Raw genomic sequence first — 23,173 nt, forward strand, 5'->3', positions numbered from 1 at the left:
ATGTGAGAAGTATGGAAAATGTATGAAAGGAAATCTTTGATAACTTTCCTGAACGCCAAGGTATGTTAACATAAAGAAGTAGCAATGTGGTTCCAAGACAGGCAAAGTTTACAGTCATAACAAAAATGCTGATGAAACCAGACAAAATGCAAGAAGAGAGAATTGAACTTTAAAAACCATGTTTTTTGAAAAATAGACCTACTTACAGTAGCCCATGTAGGCAGTGTTGGTACTGTAATCTTCTGATGACCATCTCATTGCCTCACCCTATTGTGCTCTCATCTCCTACACAGCTTCCTTCTCTGCCCATTCTTTTGATCAGATTGTAAATATAATTCTGTGCCCTTTCATCTCTCTGAGGCTGAGGCCTTTGAGTTGCATCTGTTCCTGTGAGTACCCATCCATTCAATCTGATGGTAGCTAGTCCTCTGTATGTACTTTTCAGTGAAGACATTCAAAAATAAAACAATGTAAACCTTTAGAGCCTACAAGTCCACTCAGTCCTATTTCTTGTTTGTCTGAGCAATTGGCTGAACAAGTTTGTTCAGTCACAAATTTAATTAACACTTTATTTTTCTAATGAGCATCATGAGCATGGAAGCATGTCCTCTGGAAGCCTGTAGGGCATATGAATGTTTAGCATATCTGGCATGTAAATACCTTGCGATGCTGGCTACAAAAGTCCCATGCGAACACCTGTGCTCACTTTCTGGTGACATTGTAAATAAAAAGCGGGCAGCATTATCTCCCCTAAATGTAAACAAACTTGTTTGTCTTAGCGATTGGTTGAACAAGAAGTAGGACTGCATGGACTTGTAGGCTCTAAAGTTTTGCATTAATTTGTTTGAGTGCAGTTATGTAACAAAAAAAAATATCTACATTTGTAAGTTGCACTTTCATGATAAAGAGATTGCACTACAGTACTTGTATGAGGTGAACTGAAAAATACTATTTCTTTTGTTTGTCATTTTTATAGTGCAAATATTTGTAATAAATATAAAGCGAGTAGTGTACACTTTGTATTCTGTTTTGTAATTGAAATCATCATATTTGAAAATGTAGAAAAGCATCCAAAAATTTAATAAATTTCAGTTGGTATTCTATTGTTTAACAGTGCGATTAAAACTGCGATGAATGTTTTTAATCGTGCTTAATTTTTTTGAATTAATCGTGTGAGTTAACTGCGATTAATCATCAGCCCTAATATTTTTATAAGTCAGTAATGACAAAATAATGCCTACATTTCCAGAAAACTCAGGTCATTAAAAAAGTAACCAAGTTACAATCCAGCTCGAAAGTGAGAGACACTGAGTGTTGTAAATAGAACTAGTTATAACAGCAGTATTTTACAAGTTGATAGCAAAAAGTGTGTGCGCATTAGTAGTGAGCAAATTAGCAATGCAGATAGTGCAGAATATACCTCTTAGATATTATTTGTATTTAGTTAACTGATCCAGCTAGAGTTAACAATTCTGGTATAAAATGGTCCTGACTCCCCTTTTTAAAAAAAAAAAAAAAATCCTTTAAGCTCTAGCTCTTTTTTCCAATCATCCAGTGGTTACAAAAATATACACTGTACTCAGAGCTCTGACTTCATCTTGGCTTGTGCTGACTTCCTGTATCCCCCTGCAGATGCCTTTGTGCCTCTCTCTGCGTTTGACATATGCTTAAGTTTAGTTTGTCATCTGGTCAGTTACGTCAAAATATTTTCCAACTGAAATTTCCTCTGACTTTCTCCTTTGCTCTTGGCTGTAGCAGTTAAAACAGATTAATGATGTTTGGAAAGGCTGACTGCCTTGCTTTATGAAGAACTGTCATTGAAGTTCTGGAAGAAGATTGGTTATCCTTCGGACAGGATTTTCAGCAGGTCCTTCATTAGTTGCCTTTCTGAGCAGAAGTGTGAAATAAGAAGGTTCAGCAGCCATGACTAGCTGAGCAAAGGGTATTTAAAAGAAAAAAATTGCATCAAGGTCTTATGGAAAACTGTGTCGCAGACCCATTCATTAAAAATAGTAATAAATCCCCCAAGATTGCAAATCTGCCTTAATTAACAAATATTGAAACTAACATACAACCTCTGTCTGAAAATTATCAAATCTTTATTTAAGGTTTTCCAAAGTAGTAGCAATTTGAAACATTTTAATTAACTCATTTGAACTCAGAGATGGAGGAAATATAATATACTCTTTATTTAAAATTAAATAGCAGAAATAAAAGTAAAACATGCCTCCTGTTGTATTAATTTAGATGGAATATATGGGACTAATGGTGTTAACATACCCAGTCACTTTCCAACACTGAACAGTTGTAAACAAGGTCTGAGGTTTGGTATACAGAGATCTCAGCCTGCTTAATGCCACGGCAAATGCAACCATTAAAAATTATTTTAACCTTTTATTAAAGATACAGAAAAGAAGAAAAAACAGTTAAAATTTGAAATGTTAAGTATTAAATAAGGCTTTCATTTTAACAGCATCCTGTGTTCCATTTCCCTTTAGCTGGAGAGAGTGTTTAGAAGGAAAAAAACCCTTGTTTGACAGTCTTTTCGATGGTATCAAAGATCGTAAGAACTGTCCTTTTTAGGGAAAAGAGAAGAAGTCAATTAAGATGGGCTGGGCTGGAGCTGTCGTTGCTGTTGTAAAAGTCCGATGCTGTTTCCTAGCAGACAAAAGGCAAATGCACACAAAAGGGAAGAGAAAAGAACCGCAAAGATAGAAAACAAGGCTTCTGTCTCTGGTGTTCACTTTCACTTGCAATCTCACTGCTGGAGAGAAACAGGCACAGCACACGGTCTTACCAGCCAATCCAAGACCTGGCAAATTTATACCAGAATCAGGCTGTTTAGGGCATTGCTTTTAGTTGCCTCTTTCTGGGCACAGGTTTACAGACTTGTTGCAAAATTACAATCTTAGCTGGCTAAGCCAGGCTTGTATTTCACAGGAAGAAAAAGGAGAGGGACAAGAAAGAGAAGAAACAAGATGGGGAAGGAAAAGGAGACTTCGCAGGAGGGTGGGGGCTGGAGGAATGCTCACTTCCAGGTGATGTTGGGGGTTCTTCCAGAGCTGGTGAAGGTATCTCTGTTCCCTCTCTCTCTCTCTGGCTTCGTCTGGTCAGGACATCTCTCAGGATTAGGATGAAGCAGGTCCAGGGTCCCAGGAGACAGTGGGGATGGCAGCCATGATGGTGAAGCTTGCTCCTTCCCCTTTTTTTAGTCAGCCAGTGTAGCAGTAGCCTCCATCTTTTGGTCTGTGTTTTGCACCAATGTCTCTTTCATTAAGAACCCCAAAAGGGAGTGCTGGGCAGAATAGCCTATTCCCTCACTATTTTGTCCACGTTAGGCCAAATTTCTGACACACCAATTTTGGTTGATTTAATTTTCTGTCTCACAAAGCTCTTGTTTATCAGGCATGACGTTAATTAACACATTACGGCCGCTTCAGTAGGCTTTTTTTGTTTGGATTAATTCTTTCTTTGTCTCCCTTCTGCAATTTTTTCCCATCAGCATTTATTTTTATTATAGGTTATTGCAGAGGTGGGCCGTCCTGCCGGCCCTTGAGCTCCCCGCTGGGGCAGCTAGCCCCCAGCCCCTCCCCCACTGGCCACCCTCCCCTGCAGCTATGCTGCCATATGGGCAGTGATCTGGGTGGCGGGATAGTATTTTTCAGTTCACCTCATACAAGTACTGTAGTGCAATCTCTTTATCATGAAAGTGCAACTTACAAATGTAGATTTTTTTAATTTATTTATTTTTTGTTTGTTTGTTACATAACTGCACTGAAAAACAACTCAATGCACTCTGGCCGGGCGGCGTGGCTCCAGACATGCTGCTGCTCTGAGCGGCATGGTAAGGGAGCCAGGGCTGGCGGGCAGTCAGGGGGCAGAAAGCAGGGAGCGGTTGGATAGGTGTGGTAGTCCCAGGGGGCGGTTGGATGGGGCAGAGGTTCTGCGGGGGGGCAGTCAGGGGATGGGGAACAGGGGGGTTGGATAGGTGTGGGAGTCCTGGGGGGCCTGTCAGGGGGCAGGGGTGTGGATAGGAGTCGGGGCAGTCAGGGGGCGGAGGAGTTGGATAGGGGGTGGGAGTCTCGGGGGGGCTGTCAAAGGGCAGGGAGTCCCGGGATGGGGTGGTCAAAGGACAAGGAGCAGGGGTGGTTGGATGGGTGGGAGGCTGTGAGGGGGGCAGTCAGGGGGCGGCAAGTGGGAGGGGGTGGGGGCCAGGCTATTTGGGGAGGCACAGCCTTCCCTACCCAGCCCTCCATACAGTTTTGCAACCCCAATGTGGCCCTCGGGCCAAAAAGTTTGCCCACCCCTGGGTTATTGTGACATTTTATGAGCTTTCACTCACTTTTTACAGTTGAGCTGACAATTAGGGTAAATTTGTAGGCCCAATTATCACAGCACACTCTTCTCACCCCGAAACTGTGAATATGTAACATCAATCTAATGGAAAATGACTGAAAATTAATTTTTTATCTTTGCTTCCATACCCTTTTGCAGTCAGCTATCAAACTCATTCTTACAGACACTTAACCACTCTAGAGAGTATACAATATGGGATTTTAAAATTAATAACTACTTAGCACTTATTGGTAGATTTCAAAGCATTGAATAAAGGTGGGTAGGTACAGGTGAGTCGCATCATACACACATTTAACTTACGTGAATTCAACTATACACGCTCGGCAAAAAAAAAGAAAAATAACAAGATACCTGTAAATAGTGCAGGTGATTCGGCCCACCCTTCCACTCAATGAGCGTATGCCCTGGAGTGAGCGTGAGACGGGAGACGTGAATCTGCTGTTCCCTCAGTCGGTCTCAGTTCCCGCGTGCCTCTCATAGTGTGAGTATCTCGCCGTGCTGAATGTGATTCTAGTGTTTAAAGATACGTATTTTTCGTACAACATGGCCCCTAAACGCAAGCCAACTACTTCATCTGGTGCTCAACCGAAGAAACTGCGATCTGTTCCAACGCTGGAGGAAAAACTGGCTGTGCTGGACTTATTGAGAGAGGTATGTCAATCTCCAACATGGCACGTAAATATGGCTGCAACTAATCTAGTATCCGTTCCATCAAGATTTGAGAGAGAAAAATTCGTCAAGCCGTGGCATCAAGTGCTCCAATAACTGCTAAGGTGACGAGCCAGGTGCATGTAAGACTTCAGTGAAGACTGAAAAGGCATTAAACTTATGGCTGGAAGACATGAACCGTAAACGTGTGCCTATCGATGGCAACACGTTGCAAGAAAAGGCTCTTGGCCTCTACGCGCTGTTGAAACCTCCCACTGAAGAGGGATAGCCTCCTGATGAGAAGGAATTCAAAGCCAGCCAAGGTTGGTTTACCAGTTTTAGGAACTGCTTCAACCTCAAAAACATGTAGACTACCGGTCAAGCTGCATCTGCCAATGAAGAGGCAGCAAAAGCCTACCCCGAACAATTAAAGAAAATCATAGAAGAAAAGGGCTATCTTCCAGAAGAAGTTTTTAATGCTGACGAGACTAGGCTCTGCTGGAAAAAAAAAATGCCCAACCACACTTACATTTCGAAATCAGAAAGACAAGCCCCTGGCTTCAAAGCAGCTGAAGACCGAGTGACTATGTTTGTTTTGTGGCAATGCGGCTGGGCATTTAATAAAGCCGGGCTTGCTCTACAGGGCTGCAAATCCCCGTGCCCTAAAAGGCAAGAACAAAGATCTCCTGCCTGTGTTCTGGCAATCAAATAAAAAGGCTTGGGTGATGGCAGTATTATTTCTGGATTGGTTCCACAAATGTTTCATTCTGGAAGTCAAGCGGTACCTCGAAGAGAAAGGACTTGACTTTAAAGTGTTGCTGATCGTAGACAATGCTCCTGGCTGCTCTGTGGCACTCCAGTTTGCACATAATGACATTGAAGTAGTCTTTCTCCCTGCCAATACCACCTCCAACCTCTCGACCAAGGCATGATTCGCTGTTTCAAGGCCACGTACACGAGGCTTACGTTCTCACGGATACGTAGCGATATGGATGCTGATCCCAATCTTAATGTGATGGAGTGTTGGAAGTCCTTCAACATTGCTGATTGCATCCATTGCCTGTTTAATATAAGTGATACAATCAAGCCTGAAACAGTCAATGCATGTTGGCGAAACCCATGGAAAGAATGTGTGAGTGATTTTAAGGGTTTCCCGACCATTGACAAAGAAGTGAAACGCATTGTTCAGGTGGCCAGGCAAGTGGGTGGTGATAGCATCATTGACATCCTTGAGGGAGAAATTGAAGAATTAATTGAGAGCCATAGAGAAACATTGACCAACAAAGAGTTAGCGGAACTGATAAAATAGTCTACAGAAGACTAAGATGATGATGATGACTAACAGGAAGAGCCAGTAAGTTGGAATCTTCATAAATTTGCTGAAGTGTTCCAAGCAGCGAAACACTTGCATGATTTAATTTCGGAATACGATCCCTCTATGGAATGAAGCCTCCAAAATCACACGTGGTATTACAGATGATTTGAGACTGTATCAAGAAATGTTTGAGCAGCTCAAGAGATAACAGCAACAGTTGCCGATCACCATGTTTTTAAAGGAAAAACAACCACCAGCAGATGAGCCTCCGCAATCAACTTCTCGAGCTGAACCAGAGCAAATCATTGTCTACGACTCGCTCTCCATCACCTCCGTCTCCTGAATCAACATCGAGCCCTGACGACCCCCTGTAATTAAAAATACAGTACTGTAAAATATTTTGCATATGTACTCTTCATTACATACTATACACATTATACATTTATACATATTACTGTACATGGTTGTATACACACAACCGTGTACAGTATACTATACTTCATGGGCGATATAAGGGATTTTCAAGGGTAATTTTGACTGTACATGATTTTCGCCTTACGTGCTGACTTTACAACCTAACCCCGGCATAAGATGCGACTCCACAGTATCCTTATCCCTCTTTTTCAGATTCATGCCTCATTTATAAACAAAAGTTGTATTGCTTCAGCTATACTAGTATAGTTAAAGTAGTACAATGCTCTCTAGTGTGGATGCAGTTATACTGGTGTAAAGGTGCTTATACTAGTATAGCCTATTCCTGTACTGGATGGGGAATAAGATGTATTGTTATAAGACACATGTATATTGGTATAACTGTATCCAAGCTAGAAGTTGCACTAGTTGGATAAAAAAATCACACCCCTTACTAAAATAGTTATACTGGTACAAAGTCTGTGTGTGTAGACCAGGCCTAAGTGACTTGTATTGCAGAGAGGAGAGATTTGAAGTGAAGTATTTTTTCTTTGAGTAATGGTTCCCATCGTGGTTTCACCTGAGGCAATCAAGAGCAGGGTGGACCGACAGCATCTCCAGTTCCTTCTCACTGCTGCATGGTCCAAGTCGGAGCTTCTGCTGACCTCTCATGTTTAGTGACATATTTTCTAAAAATTAAAAAATCAAAAAAACAAAACCTGTTCATACTTTTGCCCATAGTTAGGATTTTATAATTTTTTGTTGTACTTTTCGTAATTCCTAGCAATTTTTAAAATTAAAGATTTGGGATTTGGGATGCTGCTTCGGCTGTTTTTTCCCAGAAAACAATCCTAAACAAGTTATTCTTGTTTGTATTCTGCTTTAATACTATCTTTTTCCCTGAAGACGTGAAGCCTTCTCCAGGAAGGCCAAGCCTCACAATTTCAGAAATACTATTCTAGGGACCTCAGTTAGGTTCCTGCATAGGGGTCTAGTGTAAATGAACTCAGTGGTTCCATTGTGCTACACATATAAACCACACTCCGTAGTTTAACACTATTCAGTGTGGCAGTTTGTGTGATTGTTCCCAGAACTACAATATAAAGATATAACTGTATTTTAGGTCAAGATGGACAGAGTTGTGTGTGGGAGAATTTGGAACAGTGTCCATCTGGCGCGGCAAGTTTTTCATTTTCTTGACTATCAAAATAATAAAGTTAGATGTGCTAAGGAGACATTTATTACTAGTAAATTTCATATTAATGTCAAGATAATTACCCCAACACCTTTAGGGGGTAAAATCCTCAAACAGACCATAAAATGCTGCTTTTTTTTTTTTTAAATACTACTGGTCTTTGTTTCAAGGATTCCCTATTCCAGATGATGTTCTTGCCTTTAAAAACTCTTTAAAGCACCCACATCATAACAGTGTGTATACAAGCTTATCTCCTGTTTTAACGTGCATGAAGTGGTTTTATCCTTTGTGACTTTAATCTTCCAAGATCTAATCCTGATCATGTTCCAAATGCAAGAATGTTTCATTTTTTTTTAATGAAAATGATCGTAGGGTTTTTGGTTGATGAGAACAGAATAGTAATCAAACAGAGCCTGCATGGAAACTGTTGTCTATCCTGAGGCTGAATAAACACCACTTCATGGATATTTGAGCAGTGAACAGTGTCCCAGAATTGGCTGGATTCATGCTCTGAGGCTGGATAGCACCCTCAAAGTGTTCTGCTCATTGGAATAGCTCTAATATCTCTCCTTCTTGTTCTCTGAAAACTGCTTCCTCCAAATCCTTTGCTTATGTTGAAATTCGTCAGGAGACTGGTCAGAAGGAGTATGTTCTGTTTCTTCACCTAGTATGATGTGGAAGAACATCCTTCATAGAACAGAACATAACTATTTATAGAGTAAGTCACTAAACTTTAACAGTTGTTAACAAAACCTTGTGGTCAGTGGTCAAAGGCTGATGCCTATTAAAAGAAATGTCATGGACACTGCCTGGCATAGGACCATGGTCAGGAGACCATCAATCAATGAGATTTGTGCAATCTGTATCAGCCAAGTCTAAAGCAAAGCTGAAATGAATAGAAGACATGCAAGAGCCTTAAGTGACAGCAGAGTTGTTGCAATATAGGCCTTGGCTACACTTGCAAGTTAGAGCGCATTAAATCAATCCTGGGAGCCCTAACTCCTAAGGTGTCCACACTGGCAAGGCGCTTAGAGTGCCTGGACCCTGCAGCTGGAGCGCCCTGGTAATCCACCTCCACGAGAAGCATAGAGCTTGCTGTGTCCTGGCTGAAATGCCCGGGTGTCAGTGTGGATGATGTATTGCATTACTGTGCTGTGATTGGCCTCTGGAAATGTCCCATAATCCCTTGAAGTCAAGTGGCCATTCTCATCATGGTTTTGAATTCGGCTGCAGGCATGCAGATATCATCTTTCAAAGCTCCGTTTCTGACATCCGGCATGTTTATCTGCTCTGGGACAAAGCAAACCATTACTGTGGAATGCTGCTGAGGCATTGTGTGAGGGGGCGGGGGGCTGATGTCAGGGTTTTGCCCTGCTGCTGTCTAAACTTACAAGACTGCATGCTGACACACTCTCTTCCCCCCCAAAACACACGGTCTCTCCCCCCACAAACACACAACACACTCCCTGTCACACTCCATCCCGCTCCCCCACCCCGCCATTTGAAAAGCACGCTGCAGCCACTTGCACACTGGGATAACTACCACAATGCACTGCTCTCTATGGCATTGCAAGAGCTGCTAATGTGGCCACGCCACTTCGCTTGCAGGTGACCGTGTAAACCCACTGCAGCGTTTTCCCTGCTGCTGTCTCCGAGGGCTGGTTTAACTTCTGGCACTCTACATCTGCAAGTGTAGCCATGCCCATAGTCGTCTTAACCATCTTTCAAGAAAAGGGTGAAAACTGTCAACAGGTGGCTTTTTTGCTAATGGTCTAATGACTACTTTTTGGCGGGGAAACTGATTCCCTCCAACAACGAGGTGTTAACAATCTTAGCCGACAAAAGACTCAATACTCCTTCACTTGCATTTACAAAGGGTGAGGAGCAAAGCTATGGCTTGCATGTTAGAGCTAACCCAAGTCCAGTTTGTATGCCCAGCTTCTTTAAGTTCCAGTCTTTGTGGTGTGGATTTAGGAGTATGACTTCAGAGTGTGGATAAGATGAAGTTTATGCCAGCACCTCTTCTTTTTTGTGTATTCTTACTGCTATTCTGGATTCCCCGTCACCATGTATAGTAGCAGAGTTCCATGTTACTTGTAACAAAAACTCTGCTCATGAATTGTAATTTTGGTGCCATTGTTAAAAGATGAGTTACATGAGCTTTTTGACCAGCTTGTATGAAAATACTCTGCAAAGGATGCATAGACATTTAATGCAGAGAGTTCCCTCCTTTGATTTTCTCTGTCAACTTGTGTTATTTTTTGATAAATAGAAAAATGGAAAAAAATTTAATGTTAAAGTATACTAAACAAGCACTAATTCAAAACATTTCTTCCTCTGTGGAAGAAATTTATTGCTTTGTGTTTATCTTGATCTTTTTTTCATACTTAAACATAATCTTCAAGCACATGAAATGCTGTTGTACAGCAGAGTTCAGAGGTAGCAATTTTTGTTAACAGTCAGCGACAGGAAGAGGAATCCTAGGACAATTTGATATTGTCTATAATTTTGATGCATACTGTAATGGAATCCAGTAATGCCACTGATGTCAGTAGCCCAATTGGCTTCAATGAGACTGCTGATGTGAATGAAGATTACTTCTGTGAATGAGTGTTTTGGTGGACTGGGTTCACAGCTCCAAGGAAAAAATTATGGAAAAAGAAATCTATGGTTCTGGGTAGAATCTGATGAGGTTTCTCAGTGTATCGGCCTGGTTTAAACAAAAAAGCAGGCCAGAAAGAGAGAACTGCCTTTCTAGTTATTTAAGGACTTCTTGGACTCTCATTATCAGATTCCGCATCTGCAAATGATCATGATGGATAGCTGAGGCCCAGAGCAGCTGGATATTGTCTCCTTGAGCTACAAGCCTGTTCTGCATAGACTGCTGCATGCTTCTTTTTCTTGGCGTTTACAATGAATAGGGGAAGGCCTGGTTTTGTTCTGTTGCTTTTTTTCTTCTCTGGGATAGAAGAATCCTGAGCTCTTCATCAGTTACATGCCTGGAAAATTATTTTTTTCATGCAGGTATTCAGCAATCTCAAATTTCCCAAATGGTTGAAATCCTGCAAAGCATCCAGGTGACATTTTAATTTTGCCTATCACAGCAATCATTTAAAGGGAGTTGAATTGGGGAAGCATTGTTTCTATTTCCTGCTGGCATGGCACATGCTACTCTCCTACCAAGATGATGTGTTAACACAGTTAGACCTCTCTGTATAACACATTAGGCCTGAGTATGCATTCATCTCAGCTTCTACTTTGTGTCATGAGCTATTTTCAGAAATTGTACTACCAGAAACTCTGTTTTTAATTTGTCACATAAACAGTATATTGCTTTGGTTTTAAGGCGATCTGTATGTCTCTCCATACACATGCAGAAACTCCCACTGATCTTTTAGAATGGTACCAACTACAATGTATGTTCGGTTCTATAGATGCTATCACAAGCCTGAAAGTGAGAGTGGAGGAGGAGATTGGAAAAGTGTCACGTGTTCTATTTTATTGTAGTAAACCCGTCTTCTATTGATGTATGTATTAATTCCAGACTGTTCCACTCAGAGAAAGAATGTAACAGCTGCACCATTACTGCAAATATATAAAAACATGTCTTTCAGTACAAATTAATGCGAGAAAGACTGTTGTTTAAAGCAAGCTGTTCCATACTGCTTGGCCACCGTGCCACAAGGGTAACCTGAAGGACTCATAACATCTGGGCATGAGAAGGTAGTTCAGTTTCCATACCCATTGGCTTCTCTGTGGAGAGTTGGGGAAAATGCTATTTGTACTGGCGGAATTGCGAAGAGAACACCTGTTCACTAGAAACGGGACTGCAGCCATCAGCTCATTTCACGCAGGGCAGCAAGCAGCCATCAGATGGTCGTGACTGTAAGTCGTTGTTGACATAGACCAGATTTAAATCAATGACTTATTATCAATCCCATGAAATGCTTAGTCCCATTAAGAAGTGTTATTTTTAACAATCTGGTTTACAGTAAATAGCAAGACACAGAGGCATTGAGAGTTCTTCCTGGCTGGTTTGTTTTCATAATTGTAAGTATTTGTTTAAAATACAAATGTTGCATTTGCAGTCGCGGTTCAATCCCTAGGAGCCAGGACTCCACATTACAAAAAGCACTACCACATTTGGCAGTTTTAGCAAAGAGGTAAAAGAATGAATGGGCCTGGATTCTGAACTACTTTCTCAGCATAAAGAAAAGGAGTACTTGTGGCACCTTAGAGACTAACAGATTTAGCCGTATGGGGTGGATTTTAAATTTTTTAGTCTCGAAGGTGCCACAAGTCCTCCTTTTCTTTTTGCGGTTACAGACTAACACGGCTGCTACTCTGAAACTTTTCTCAGCATAATGTATGATATAGTACCTCCAGATTATATTTCAGGTGTGTGGGTGGGGCAATAGGTGACTATTTTGTCTTCCTGTTCTGGTTCAGCAAACCACTTAAGCAGGCATTTAAAGTTAATCCCATGCTTAGGAGTTTTGTTGAATAGAGATAGATATTGAGCACACACGTAAGTGCTTTTCTGCTCCGTTGAGGCCCCTGCAATGCTGTCAATCAAGTACCCTTCGTGATCAGTAAACTGTACTTTAATTTTTTTTTAAATGCTTCAATTCCTCATAAAACTGAAATGTAGGAATTATGATGCTAAGGTCAAATCTTCACGCAGCTTCTAAATGAGAATACACCTGACCTACACACACACAGTCATCTGTGTACCCAGTAATGGGACCAATGGAGGGAAACTTAGTGTACGGAGGAGACACTACAGCCAAAGGAATAAAACTTTTGCAAGTAGTGATTTAGTGTTTTACGCACAAAATGCTGTGTGAGAAGATATTGATAGTGACATACCAGTAAATGAAGTTAGAATGATAATTTTTAAAAACTGCTTTCTTCTGTTTGTGCAGGGACCTGAATTGATGAATAAATACGTTGGTGAATCTGAACAAGCTGTGAGAGAGGTAAGAAGATGCGAGTTGCAAGTCAGGGCCCATTGCATGTTGTGCTGGATGTGTGCTTGTTTTTCAAACTTTCCATGTTAATAATACATTGTCTGGTTAACCTTAAGCTTTCAAAAAAAAACCCTAACCAAACAAAAAAACCCACCCTCTCTTTGACCAGAGATTCTGAGGCAAAATGAAGTTTTTTGTGTTTTTGTTTGCTTTTTGCTTTTAGAAAGTTAGTGGGGTATGTCAAAATCAGGCTTACAGTGAAAGTTGCTATTGAAGCTACATTATATAGTATGATGTAACTTAGCTCCAAAGTAAGCCCAATTTTAAAAAAAGGGCCACAAGATGTTATTCTTTGCCCTTTGCCTTTTGGAGTTCGAACAAGGTGTTTGAATGCATGAGTTTTGTCCAGAAATTCCCCCCTCCACCCCAGTAAACTATTTTATTATTGTTTCTTTAGATCTTCAGGAAAGCCAGAGCTGTGTCGCCTTCCGTTCTTTTCTTTGATGAAATAGATGCCTTGGCAGTTGAAAGAGGGAGGTAAGGAATACTTTTACAAAAATACTCCGTGTTCATTTCTGTTCTGATAAGTGACTTTAGAAATGGATTTGTTGAGATCCCAGGTTTATTGTCTTTCTATAATTCCACATCATATGTGTACCCTTTTCAAGTAAAAGGAGGTCCTTCATCACTGCCAGTCCAGCATATTCAAGCTGGCATCTGAAGGCAAGGTGGTGGTTCCTTCCTTTCTCACATCATTACCAGTAACAAAGATTCTACAGACCAACTCCATATCCTTCAGTTCCCTTCAATGGCAGGGATCTGGACTACCTGCTATTTAGTAACAGGTCTTGTCCATTGCAAATCTCTGATTGGGTTCTATTAATTAATTTTTTATTTGTCTCAGGGCTATTGCATTACAGTATAAGGCCTCAGTCCTGCAAAACACTTGAACATATGCCTGAATTTAAGCAGGGGAGTAAGTCCATTAAAGTCCAGTTGAAGTGCTTTGCTGGACTGGGCCTTGATTAAATGATTTTGAAGTATCTATGTCCTTAATGTGTAAAGTGAAAAAATCCTGTGTAGCTGAGCAATAATGCTAACAATCTTTTCATACCATCTTGCACTAAATCGAAGGGAGTTCAGAAGTTTTTCCTGCTAAAGAAGGATAGCAGTTTTCAGTTGGTGTAATTTACTTCCTTATTTCGGTAGAAGTAGTATATTTTTTTTCAAATGTACCTACTTCCTCTTATAACTTAAGCTTCTGCAATTAGACTTGATATGGTTTAAATTTTTTAAAACAATTTCTTCTCATTAGTAGCCTGTGTGGTACTTGTTGCACGTTACCATCTCCTTATTCATACAAATCCAATCCACTTACTGGGAGGAACTTTTATTATGACAATTCTAGTCCCAAGTGTTGCCAATAAGGCCTAGTCTACACTTTAAACTTATACCAGCACAGCTATGTTGGTCAGGAGTGTGGGGGGGAAAAACACCCACCCCTAGTGACATTAGTATCGACAAAGCCTCCAGAGTAAATGCAGCTATGCTGACAGAAAAGGGTTTCTGTCAGCATAGGTAACATTGTTCAGGGAGGTAGTGTTACTACACCTGCGGAAAAACTCCTTTCTGTTGGCATAAACTGTATCTACTCAAGGGACTCTGCCAGCATACCTATACTGGCATAGGTTCTCTAGATAGTGTGGCAAATTGCTGGCATGATTATGATGGGTCCCACGCTTCCTTTTCTTGTGTGGGGGTTCAGGATGCAGTTTCCTGCCCCTAAACTAGGGTATCTACTGTCCCACTAGTAACCTAGAGAAGGGTAGTGGAGAGGGAGGGACCCGGGCCCACCGTCTACTCTGGGTCCCAGCCCGGGGGCCCTAGGGATAGTGGCAAACCACTTGAACTAGTGCTTCCTTCCCCTGGGCTACTTCCCTCTCCTTCTCTTCAGCGTGTGGGGCTTCCTGCCCTCTCTCTGCACAAGCCGGGTGTCTCTTTACCTAGGGTCTTGGTCTTCTTCTAGCCAGCCACGGCATGTCTCCAAACCGCACTCTGCTCCAACTCCTTCCCCTGGCTGATTGAAGCAGGGGGTTTTTAATCGGGTGACTGGCTTCAGGTGCTCTAATTGGCTTCAGGTGCTTTTAATTAATCTATAGAAACCTTTCTTCCCTCTACAGGGAATAAGGTTTCTCCTCATCCTGGGACTTACATATCTCTCCTAGATCTCTCTTCTGCTGCCTTCTGGCCATGCTGTATCACATATCCTCCCGCCCGCTCAACACCATGGGGTTGGCCTACTTGGGACGAGAGACAATGCTTTTGTGACAAGCCATCTGCGTTGCTGTGTTGGCTTCCGGCCCTACGCTGTACTCGGAAATGAAAGGGTTGCAGAGATAGGAACCATCTAGTCACTCTTGCGTTCTTCTCCTTGTTTCCGTGCATCCACTGGAGCAGGGTGTGGTCTGTCACCAGGGTAAATCGCCGCCCCAGTAGGTAGTAGTGGACAGTTTCCATGGCCCTTTTTTTGCCAGACATTCCTTTTCAACAACGGCGTACTTTTGTTCCCTGGGGAGGAGCTTCTGGCTGAGGTACAGGATCAGGTTTCCTCCTCCCCTACCATCTGCGAAAGGACGGCTCTTAGCCCTACCTCCGAGGCATCTGTTTGTAGGAGTAATTATTTCTTGAAGTCTGGGGCTATGGGTACTGGATGGCAGAAAAGGGCTGTCCTTAAATCTGTGAATGCTCCTTCTGCTGCATCAGACCACTTTACTATCTCAGGGCCCCCAGCCTTTATCAGGTCCGTCAATGGCCCAGCTCTTGTGGTGAAATGAGGAATGAATCTGATAGTACCCTACTAACCCGAGAAATGCTCTGACCTGCTTTTTACAGACTGGCCGAGGCCAATCTTGTATTGCCTCCACTTTGTTCCATTGGGGTTTTACCAAGCCTCTCCCTACTACATTCCCGAGGTATCTAGCCTCAGCTAGTCCTATCATGCACTTGAGAGGGTTGGTAGTTAGGCCGGCCTTCCACAATGCATCTAGTACCACTTCTACTTTCCTTAGGTGCGTTTCCCAGTCAGGACTATGGATGACCATATTGTCTAAATAGGTGGCGGCATACCTGGCATGGAGTCACAGCAATTTATCCATAAGTCATTGGAATGTTGCAGGGGCCCCATGGAGTCTGAAAGGGAGGACAATGTATTGCATCAGGTGTAGAGAAAGCAGTCTTCTCCTTGGTGTTCTTGGCCAGGGGAATTTGCCAATATCCTTTGGTCAGGTCCAGAGTGGTTTGGTATCGGGCCTTGCCTAACTGATCAACTAGCTCGTTGACACGTGGTATCAGATAGGCATTGAATTGGGATACTTCATTCAATTTCCGGAAGTCGTTGCAAAACCTCAGGGTGCCCGTCAGGCTCGGGTACTAGGATGATAGGGCTGGACCACTGGCTGTGGGATCCTTCAATAACCCCAAGTTCCAACATCATCTTTACTTCTGTCCGAAGTTCCTCTTTTTTAGCTTCCGGTATCCAGTACGGTTTTATCGTCACCCTTATTCCAGGCCTGTTGACGATATGATGTTGGACCAGTGTCATACGGCCTGGCTGTGTACAGAATACATCTCGGTTCCGTTGAATCACATCTGTTTGTTTGTTCTGGGGCTAATTTGGGGGATATCCTCACCTGCCCCTGTGGGTCGTCCATCTGAGGTGGAGCTCTCCAAATGACCAGGCACATCTCTCGGTCACGCGAGGGCTTCAGTAAGTTTGCGTGGTAGATCTCTCTGGTCTTCGGCGGTCTGGTTGTCTGACCTCATAGTCCACTTCCCCAATGGCTTCCACTATCTCATACAGCCCATGCCAGCTGGCCAGGAGCTTGTTTTCCGCTGTCTGAACTAGCACCATCACCTGTTCTCACGGCTGAAATTTCCGTACTTTCGCCCGGCGGTTGTATTATGTCCACTGGGTCTCTTGTTGTTAGCCGACGGCCAAGGATGTTTGGTGAGGTGCCAGCTATGCCCGTTTATACCATCCGTGACTTTAACCGCTAGGACGCACTGTCCCTTCGCGGCGGGCAGCCCGGGCTAGGCTGACGGATGCCCCAAGGTCCTAACCACCCGTGACTTTAACTGCTAGAGCTCAGAGTGCCCCAAGAGTTTGCCCCGTGGAGGCGGCACAACTCAATGCTAGGCTCTTAGTACTCTCACCTAATGGCCAGGCTTTAGAGCCAAAACGACTGAGGTTCTTTAATTGTGTTGGCTGCTTTACAGTAAACCAGAGAAAACAAGTCAGGCTTATGCATAAATGGTTACCAAAATTTATTAAGCTAGATTCTAATCATGTGGTTACAAAATTGCTAGTGCCTACTTATTTAAATGTAGAGATGTTACACACACACAAACAAGTTACAAAACTAAAGCCACAATCCCAAAGAAAGAAAACAAAGTATAGAGCTCTATTTCAAAATATGTGTACACTAAAGATAGGAGATCAGGTGTGGGTGCTTCTTACCCTCCTTGCATCTCTCGATTCCAGCGGTGCCAAGCCAGGATCGGTCACTCAATTCCGCGGAAAGACGAATAAGGGACAAGGCGTAGGGACCCTCTTAGCTGCAGAAGCCTTGGGAGGCTGTCACTTATCTGACCAGTAGATAGATAGTGAAAAGCACTCAAAAATCATGGTGCTGTAAGTCCCCTACTTATACCTCTGTACTCCTTTATTCTCTTTCTCCTTTCTTATGCCAAATTGAGGCTGGTCTGTCTGGGTGACGCCAGCTCTCGCAAGAGTAGTTTACACTTGCAAGGGAGAGAAACAATAAGTTTCGACTACTGGACATTTCTTTTATCAGGGTAAATATTTTCCCACCTAGGATGTTGGTGTGTGTGAATCACGCTATTTAGTAGGGGCTAAGAGCCATGTCTGTCACAGGGCCTCTGCCTGCTGTGAGCTTAATCGTTGTATCTGTTCCCAGAGGCACATTGTAGCAGCACACCTGTGCTTTCACAGCTTCAAAGGCTGTGCTGGAATATATGTTTAAGTGCCTTGTTCCGGCTTCCTTCTGTGTTTCCAGCAATGCTGGTCTTAAGCGGGGGGGCTGGCTGTCTGGCTACACTTGTGCTTTTTCCAAATGTTCTCGTACTTTCGGGGTTACTCGAGCTATTCGCTCTCTCATCTGTGTCACATGCTCAGTGACATTCTTTCCTGGGTTGGGTTGTTCTTCCCAGTCCTCCTTGGTGATATCTAATATTCCGCCTGGGTGGTGTCAGTATAGTAGCTCAAAGAGAAAGAAACCGGTGGATGCCTGGGGGACTTCCCGTATTGCAAACATTAGGTATGGTAGAAAGGTATCCCAGTCTTTTCTGTCCTGTGCTACCACCTTCCGGATCATACCTTTAAGGGTGCGGTTAAACCGCTCGACCAGTCCATCTGTTTGAGGATGGTAGACTGAGGTCCGTATGGCATGGATGCGGAGCAGGGTACATAAGTCCTTCATTAATTTTGACATGAAAGGGGTTCCTTGGTCAGTCAGGACCTCCTTCGGGATGCCCTCTCTGGCAAAAACCTGAAGTAGTTCTTTTGCTGTTGCCTTGGATGTGGGGTTTCTTAAAGGAATGGTTTCTGGATACCGTGTGGCATAGTCAAAGATGACTAACACGTTTCGGTGGCCCCGTGCTGATCTTTCCAGTGGGCCCACTAGGTCCATGGCTATCCTTTCGAAAGAGACTTCAATAATAGGCAAAGGTACTAATGGGGCCCACAAGTGAGGTCAGGGGCTATGCAACTGGCATTCTGGGCAGGAGGTACAATAGCGTTGGACCTCTGCGCATATTCCTAGCCAATAAAATCTTCTTAGGACTCTATCAAGTGTCTTGTCTACTTCTAGATGTCCCCCAGATAAATGACTGTGAGCTAACTCTAGTACTGCCCTTGTGTGTTTCCATGGGACTAAGAGCTGCTCTACTTCTTCCCCTCGTATTTACACTATTCAGTACAACAGATCACGTTTGATCACATAATATGGTCTTGGGCCTTTGGTCTTTCCTTCCACAGGTATACCATTTATTTCCACTACCTCCTCCCTCGCATTTGCATATACCAGGTCATTGGCTTGGTCCTGCTCGAAATTTTCACATGCAGTACCAACCTGACCTAACTCCATGGGACCTATTTTTTTTTCCGCCCCTTGGGTTGCCCCTACTTGGGCTAGGAACCGCCTCTGAGTCCTCACTGTCCTGAATTGTCTCCTGGCCTCCTGAACGGGTTCGCTTACCAACAAGGGAGGCTTTCTGGTTCTCTGCTAGAATCCTGGTCCCTAGCTTTTTATCTGCCCTCTTTTCCCACTTAGACTTTCGGGGTTTCCTGGGGTATGAAAATAGCTTTGGGCAAATTCAGCAAAAATTGGGGTGAGGCTATCTATCTGTAAGTGCCTCTGTCTCAGCCCTGGGGTTGCTACCCTCCCCTGGCTCTACTGGGGGGAGTAAGTTCTCAAACCCAGGGAAGTCCCTACCAATTAAGACCGGGTAGGGGAGCCTAGGGACTACCCCTGCAGTTACCCTGGTAACGTTTCCCTGGATCTCAATCCATACTAGGATTGTGGGGTAGAAATTTATGATGCCATGAACACACGTCGCCCCTGTGGTTTTGGCCCGGGTTAGTTGGTCTTGCCCCACCAACTTCCCCGAGACCAGTGTGACAGCACTCCCAGAATCTACTAATGCTATGGTCGCAATACCATTCATTTTTACTGACCTTATATACCCATGTGAGGTCATTGCGACCCCTACCAGGCCGATTAGGCCACATTGTTCCCCAGGATCCCCCAGATTGCACTGTGTAGGCTCTTCCCTGTTGGGGCATTGGGCTGCTATATGCCCCAATTCCCCACACTCGCAACACCGACCCCTTATCCTGGTTGCAGCCCTCTGCCTGGGGCTATTTGGTCAGCCCCCCGCCCCCCCCCAGCCCTCTCTTCTCAACCCCCCAGGTCTCTTCTTGGCCTCGGGCCATTCCTCAGTGTCTTTCCTCCCAGTTCTGGTGGTTCTGTAGTTCTTGACAATCCGGGGCCTTGGGTTTGGGGCTTGCTTCCTGGTTTGCCGTGTCTCACCCCCTGGGGTCTGGAACAGTTCACGGGCTGCAAGCTGAATTTCCACGAGGGAGACCAACTCCTCGTACGTGGAGGGGTCATTTTGGCCAACCCAAGCCCAAACGCCTGGTGGTAGTCCCCTCATATACCGGTCCAGTATCAGGAGCTCCATCATTTTCTCAGAGCTGAGGGCCTCAGGGCGCAGCCATTTCCGGATCAGGTGGATCAGGTCAAACAATTGCGATCAGGGTATCTTGTCCTCTGTATACTGCCATTCATGAAACCTCTGGGCTTGCAACGCCATTGTTATTCTGGATCTGGCCAGGATCTCTGCCCTCAGCTGAGGGTAATCCTCTGTAGTCATATTGTAGTAGACTTTCTAGGCCTCTCCACACAGGAACGGGGCGAGGATACCAGACCACTGATCTCCGGGCCAGGCCTCGCGCAGGGCTGTTCTCGCATACCTCTTGGCGTTTGACTCCTCGTCATCCTCCCGTGTCATTTTCTGTAGGCAGTGGCTGGCCGGTATAGTCGGGGTTCCATCGCAATTGTGGTTCCGCTCCATAAGAGCCTTCATCTGGTTTGCCAGCTCTTGTAGAAGAGCTCGGTCCTGGGCAGCCTGATTCATCAACATCTGATCAGTCTCCTGCTGCACCCGAGTCACCTCCTGTTGGGCAGTTGCTTGGATTCGGGTAGCCTCCTGCTGGGCTGCAGTGACTTGTATTAGAGCCTTGACCACGTCGTCCATCTTGGGGACAGGATGGTTTTGGCTAACCCTGGTTTAAGTCCCCAGCGCGGAGATCCCACTGCTAACATCACGTGTGGCAAATTGCCGGTACGATTATGATGGGTCCTGCGCTTCCTCTTCTTGAGGTGGGGTTCAGGGTGCAGTTTCCTGCCCCTGAATTAGGGTATCTACTGTCCCACTAGTAACCCAGAGAAGGGTAGTGGAGAGGGAGGGACCCGGGCCCGCCCTCTACTCTGGGTCCCAGCCCAGGGGCCCTAGGGATAGTGGCAAACCACTTGAACTAGTGCTTCCTTCCCCTGGGCTACTTCCCTCTCCTTCTCTTCAGCTTGTGGGGCTTCCTGCCCTCTCTCTGCACAAGCCGGGTGTCTCTTTACCTAGGGTCTTGGTCTTCTTCTAGCCAGCCACGGCATGTCTCCAAACTACTCTCTGCTCCAACTCCTTCCTCTGGCTGATTGAAGCAGGGGTTTTTTATCAGGTGACTGGCTTCAGGTGCTCTAATTGGCTTCAGGTGCTTTTAATTAATCTATAGAAACCTTTCTTCCCTCTACAGGGAATAAGGCTTCTCCTCATCCTGGGACTTACATATCTCTCCTAGATCTCTCTTCTGCTGCCTTCTGGCCATGATGTATCACAGTAGACATAACCTAAGAAGAGAGAGAAGTAGCAGGATCTGTATCCATACCAGTTTCTGTCGAGGATACCAGCAAAATGGGAAGACAGGGATAAAAGATGTCAGTGGGACTCTTCAGCAGTTTCAATACATTGTTTAGTGTGTGGTGGTAACTTGTGTTGAATATAGCTGTATTTTAAAATCATTTACAAATAAATCCTTATTTTCTGCTGAAATTTTAAAAGTTGACACATTGTACAAGGCTTCCCCATCAGTCTTCCTGTCAATGTATAATTTCTGCAACTAGAAAATTTGTAAACTTTCTGGAAATGTTAACAGTACTCTAGTAAATCATTAGAATCACCAGCCTGCTTATCACAATAGCTGTAGCAAAAATATGTCTTGGAAGAAAGCCAAAATAACAAATCTACCCATGATAGAATTGTTAATGTTTAGAAACTCTACTTCAGCAAGAGGAAACTTTTTTTTGAAGAATAAAAGTAATTTTTTAACCAGCCTTTTCAGTCTATGCCATGAGGCTCTGAGGTTTTCTGGATTCTTTTAGGGGGTAAAGAACCCAACTTCTCTTACCTGCAGGGGGAAAAAATTGCCTTGGGACAGCTTGTTGAAATATGTGGATTGACCTGCTATAGTCATGTTATATTGGAGACATCTGGTTTTGGAGCTTTAAAAAGAACAGGGTGGGACACACAAATATTTCATTGTAAAATCTGAAGCAGATGGGAGGTAAAATATGTAGCAGAGTTCTCATAAAATTCATCTGAAATTAAACAATGTAGGAAACCAGACAAGGCACTTATTAGAAATAGCCTGTTTTTACAGGCTGATTTTGCACAGTAGGAATTTGCAAGTGCATTAGAGATGCTAATGATTTGCAGCCTCTGGAGATCCATTTCCTGTGCTATTACTAACCATACTGAAGGAAACACCTGTTTATGTTGTCCCCCGCTTCTCTCAGTGAGTTGAATTGTTTTTCTCTATCTTGACAGTGCAGAACACTATCATACAATTTTTTTGTAAGGATTTTTTTCCTCTTTTTAAATTCTGTTTACAAATTGTCATATTTGTTGACTCCATTTGTACAGAAAATGAGCCAGATCCATGGAACCTGGAGGCAGGTAACCTCTTCTGGTGCTGGGAGACATCTCTATGGGAGAAGTATATCTCCATTGACAGACATAGGGAATCATAAACTGTTATGGTAGTTTTTTGAATAGTTAAGTATTCCATTTGTGGATACTGTTTTTATTAAGTTTGTCTGTCTAATCCTCACAGTACAACTAATTAGCGTTCTCCCCACTTTATAGATGAGAAAATTTCAGGCAGAACGACTGACGTGACTAAGGCCAAAAGCAAGACGCACTGTTAGAACCGGGATTAGAATTTAGAAGTTCCTGGCTTCTGTCCCTTTGTTGAGACTATTAGACAATGCCTCACATAAATATGATTTCCCAAATTAAGATACGTAGCACTGCAATGTTACTGCATCTCACCGATTTGCACATTGCTAATCCAGAGTCCCGTAATTTAATACACAATCTAGCATTCTCTCCCTACGGTGGTTCTTGGTAATTGTTTAATATTACAGCGGAGTGCTGTAGAATGCTCCTTATTAAGACTGCATTACCTTTACAAAATATACTAATGAACAAATGCAAAGGAAGTAGAGAGAAAAACAACAAAAATATCAGGCTCTGGAAGGATTGAGATTGAGTTTTAAATATATATCCATAGGCACATATGAAGGGGAAGACATAAATCTATAAATACGTGAAGGGTGGAAACAACAAGGTTTGGGAGGAATTACTGAG

At 43.5% G+C, this 23,173-nt stretch overlaps 1 protein-coding gene across 4 annotated transcripts in view; it reads left to right on the top strand.

Annotated features, from left to right (window-relative positions):
• The window catches only part of AFG2A (AAA ATPase AFG2A), a 312,880-nt gene that overhangs the window by 64,087 nt on the left and 225,620 nt on the right, over positions 1-23,173 (top strand). For all 4 annotated transcript variants that reach the window (XR_012158550.2, XM_073341065.2, XM_073341067.2 and 1 more), the window contains 2 exons: positions 12,851-12,904; positions 13,353-13,432. Coding sequence is in view for 3 of the 4 variants with exons in the window: in XM_073341065.2 (XP_073197166.1) it covers positions 12,851-12,904; positions 13,353-13,432 (134 nt within the window). In the remaining variant the exon portion in view is untranslated. The remainder of the gene's footprint in view (positions 1-12,850; positions 12,905-13,352; positions 13,433-23,173) is intronic.

This window comes from Lepidochelys kempii, chromosome 4 (genome assembly GCF_965140285.1).
Source record: "Lepidochelys kempii isolate rLepKem1 chromosome 4, rLepKem1.hap1, whole genome shotgun sequence".
In the NCBI taxonomy this organism is placed as follows: Eukaryota; Metazoa; Chordata; order Testudines; family Cheloniidae; genus Lepidochelys; species Lepidochelys kempii.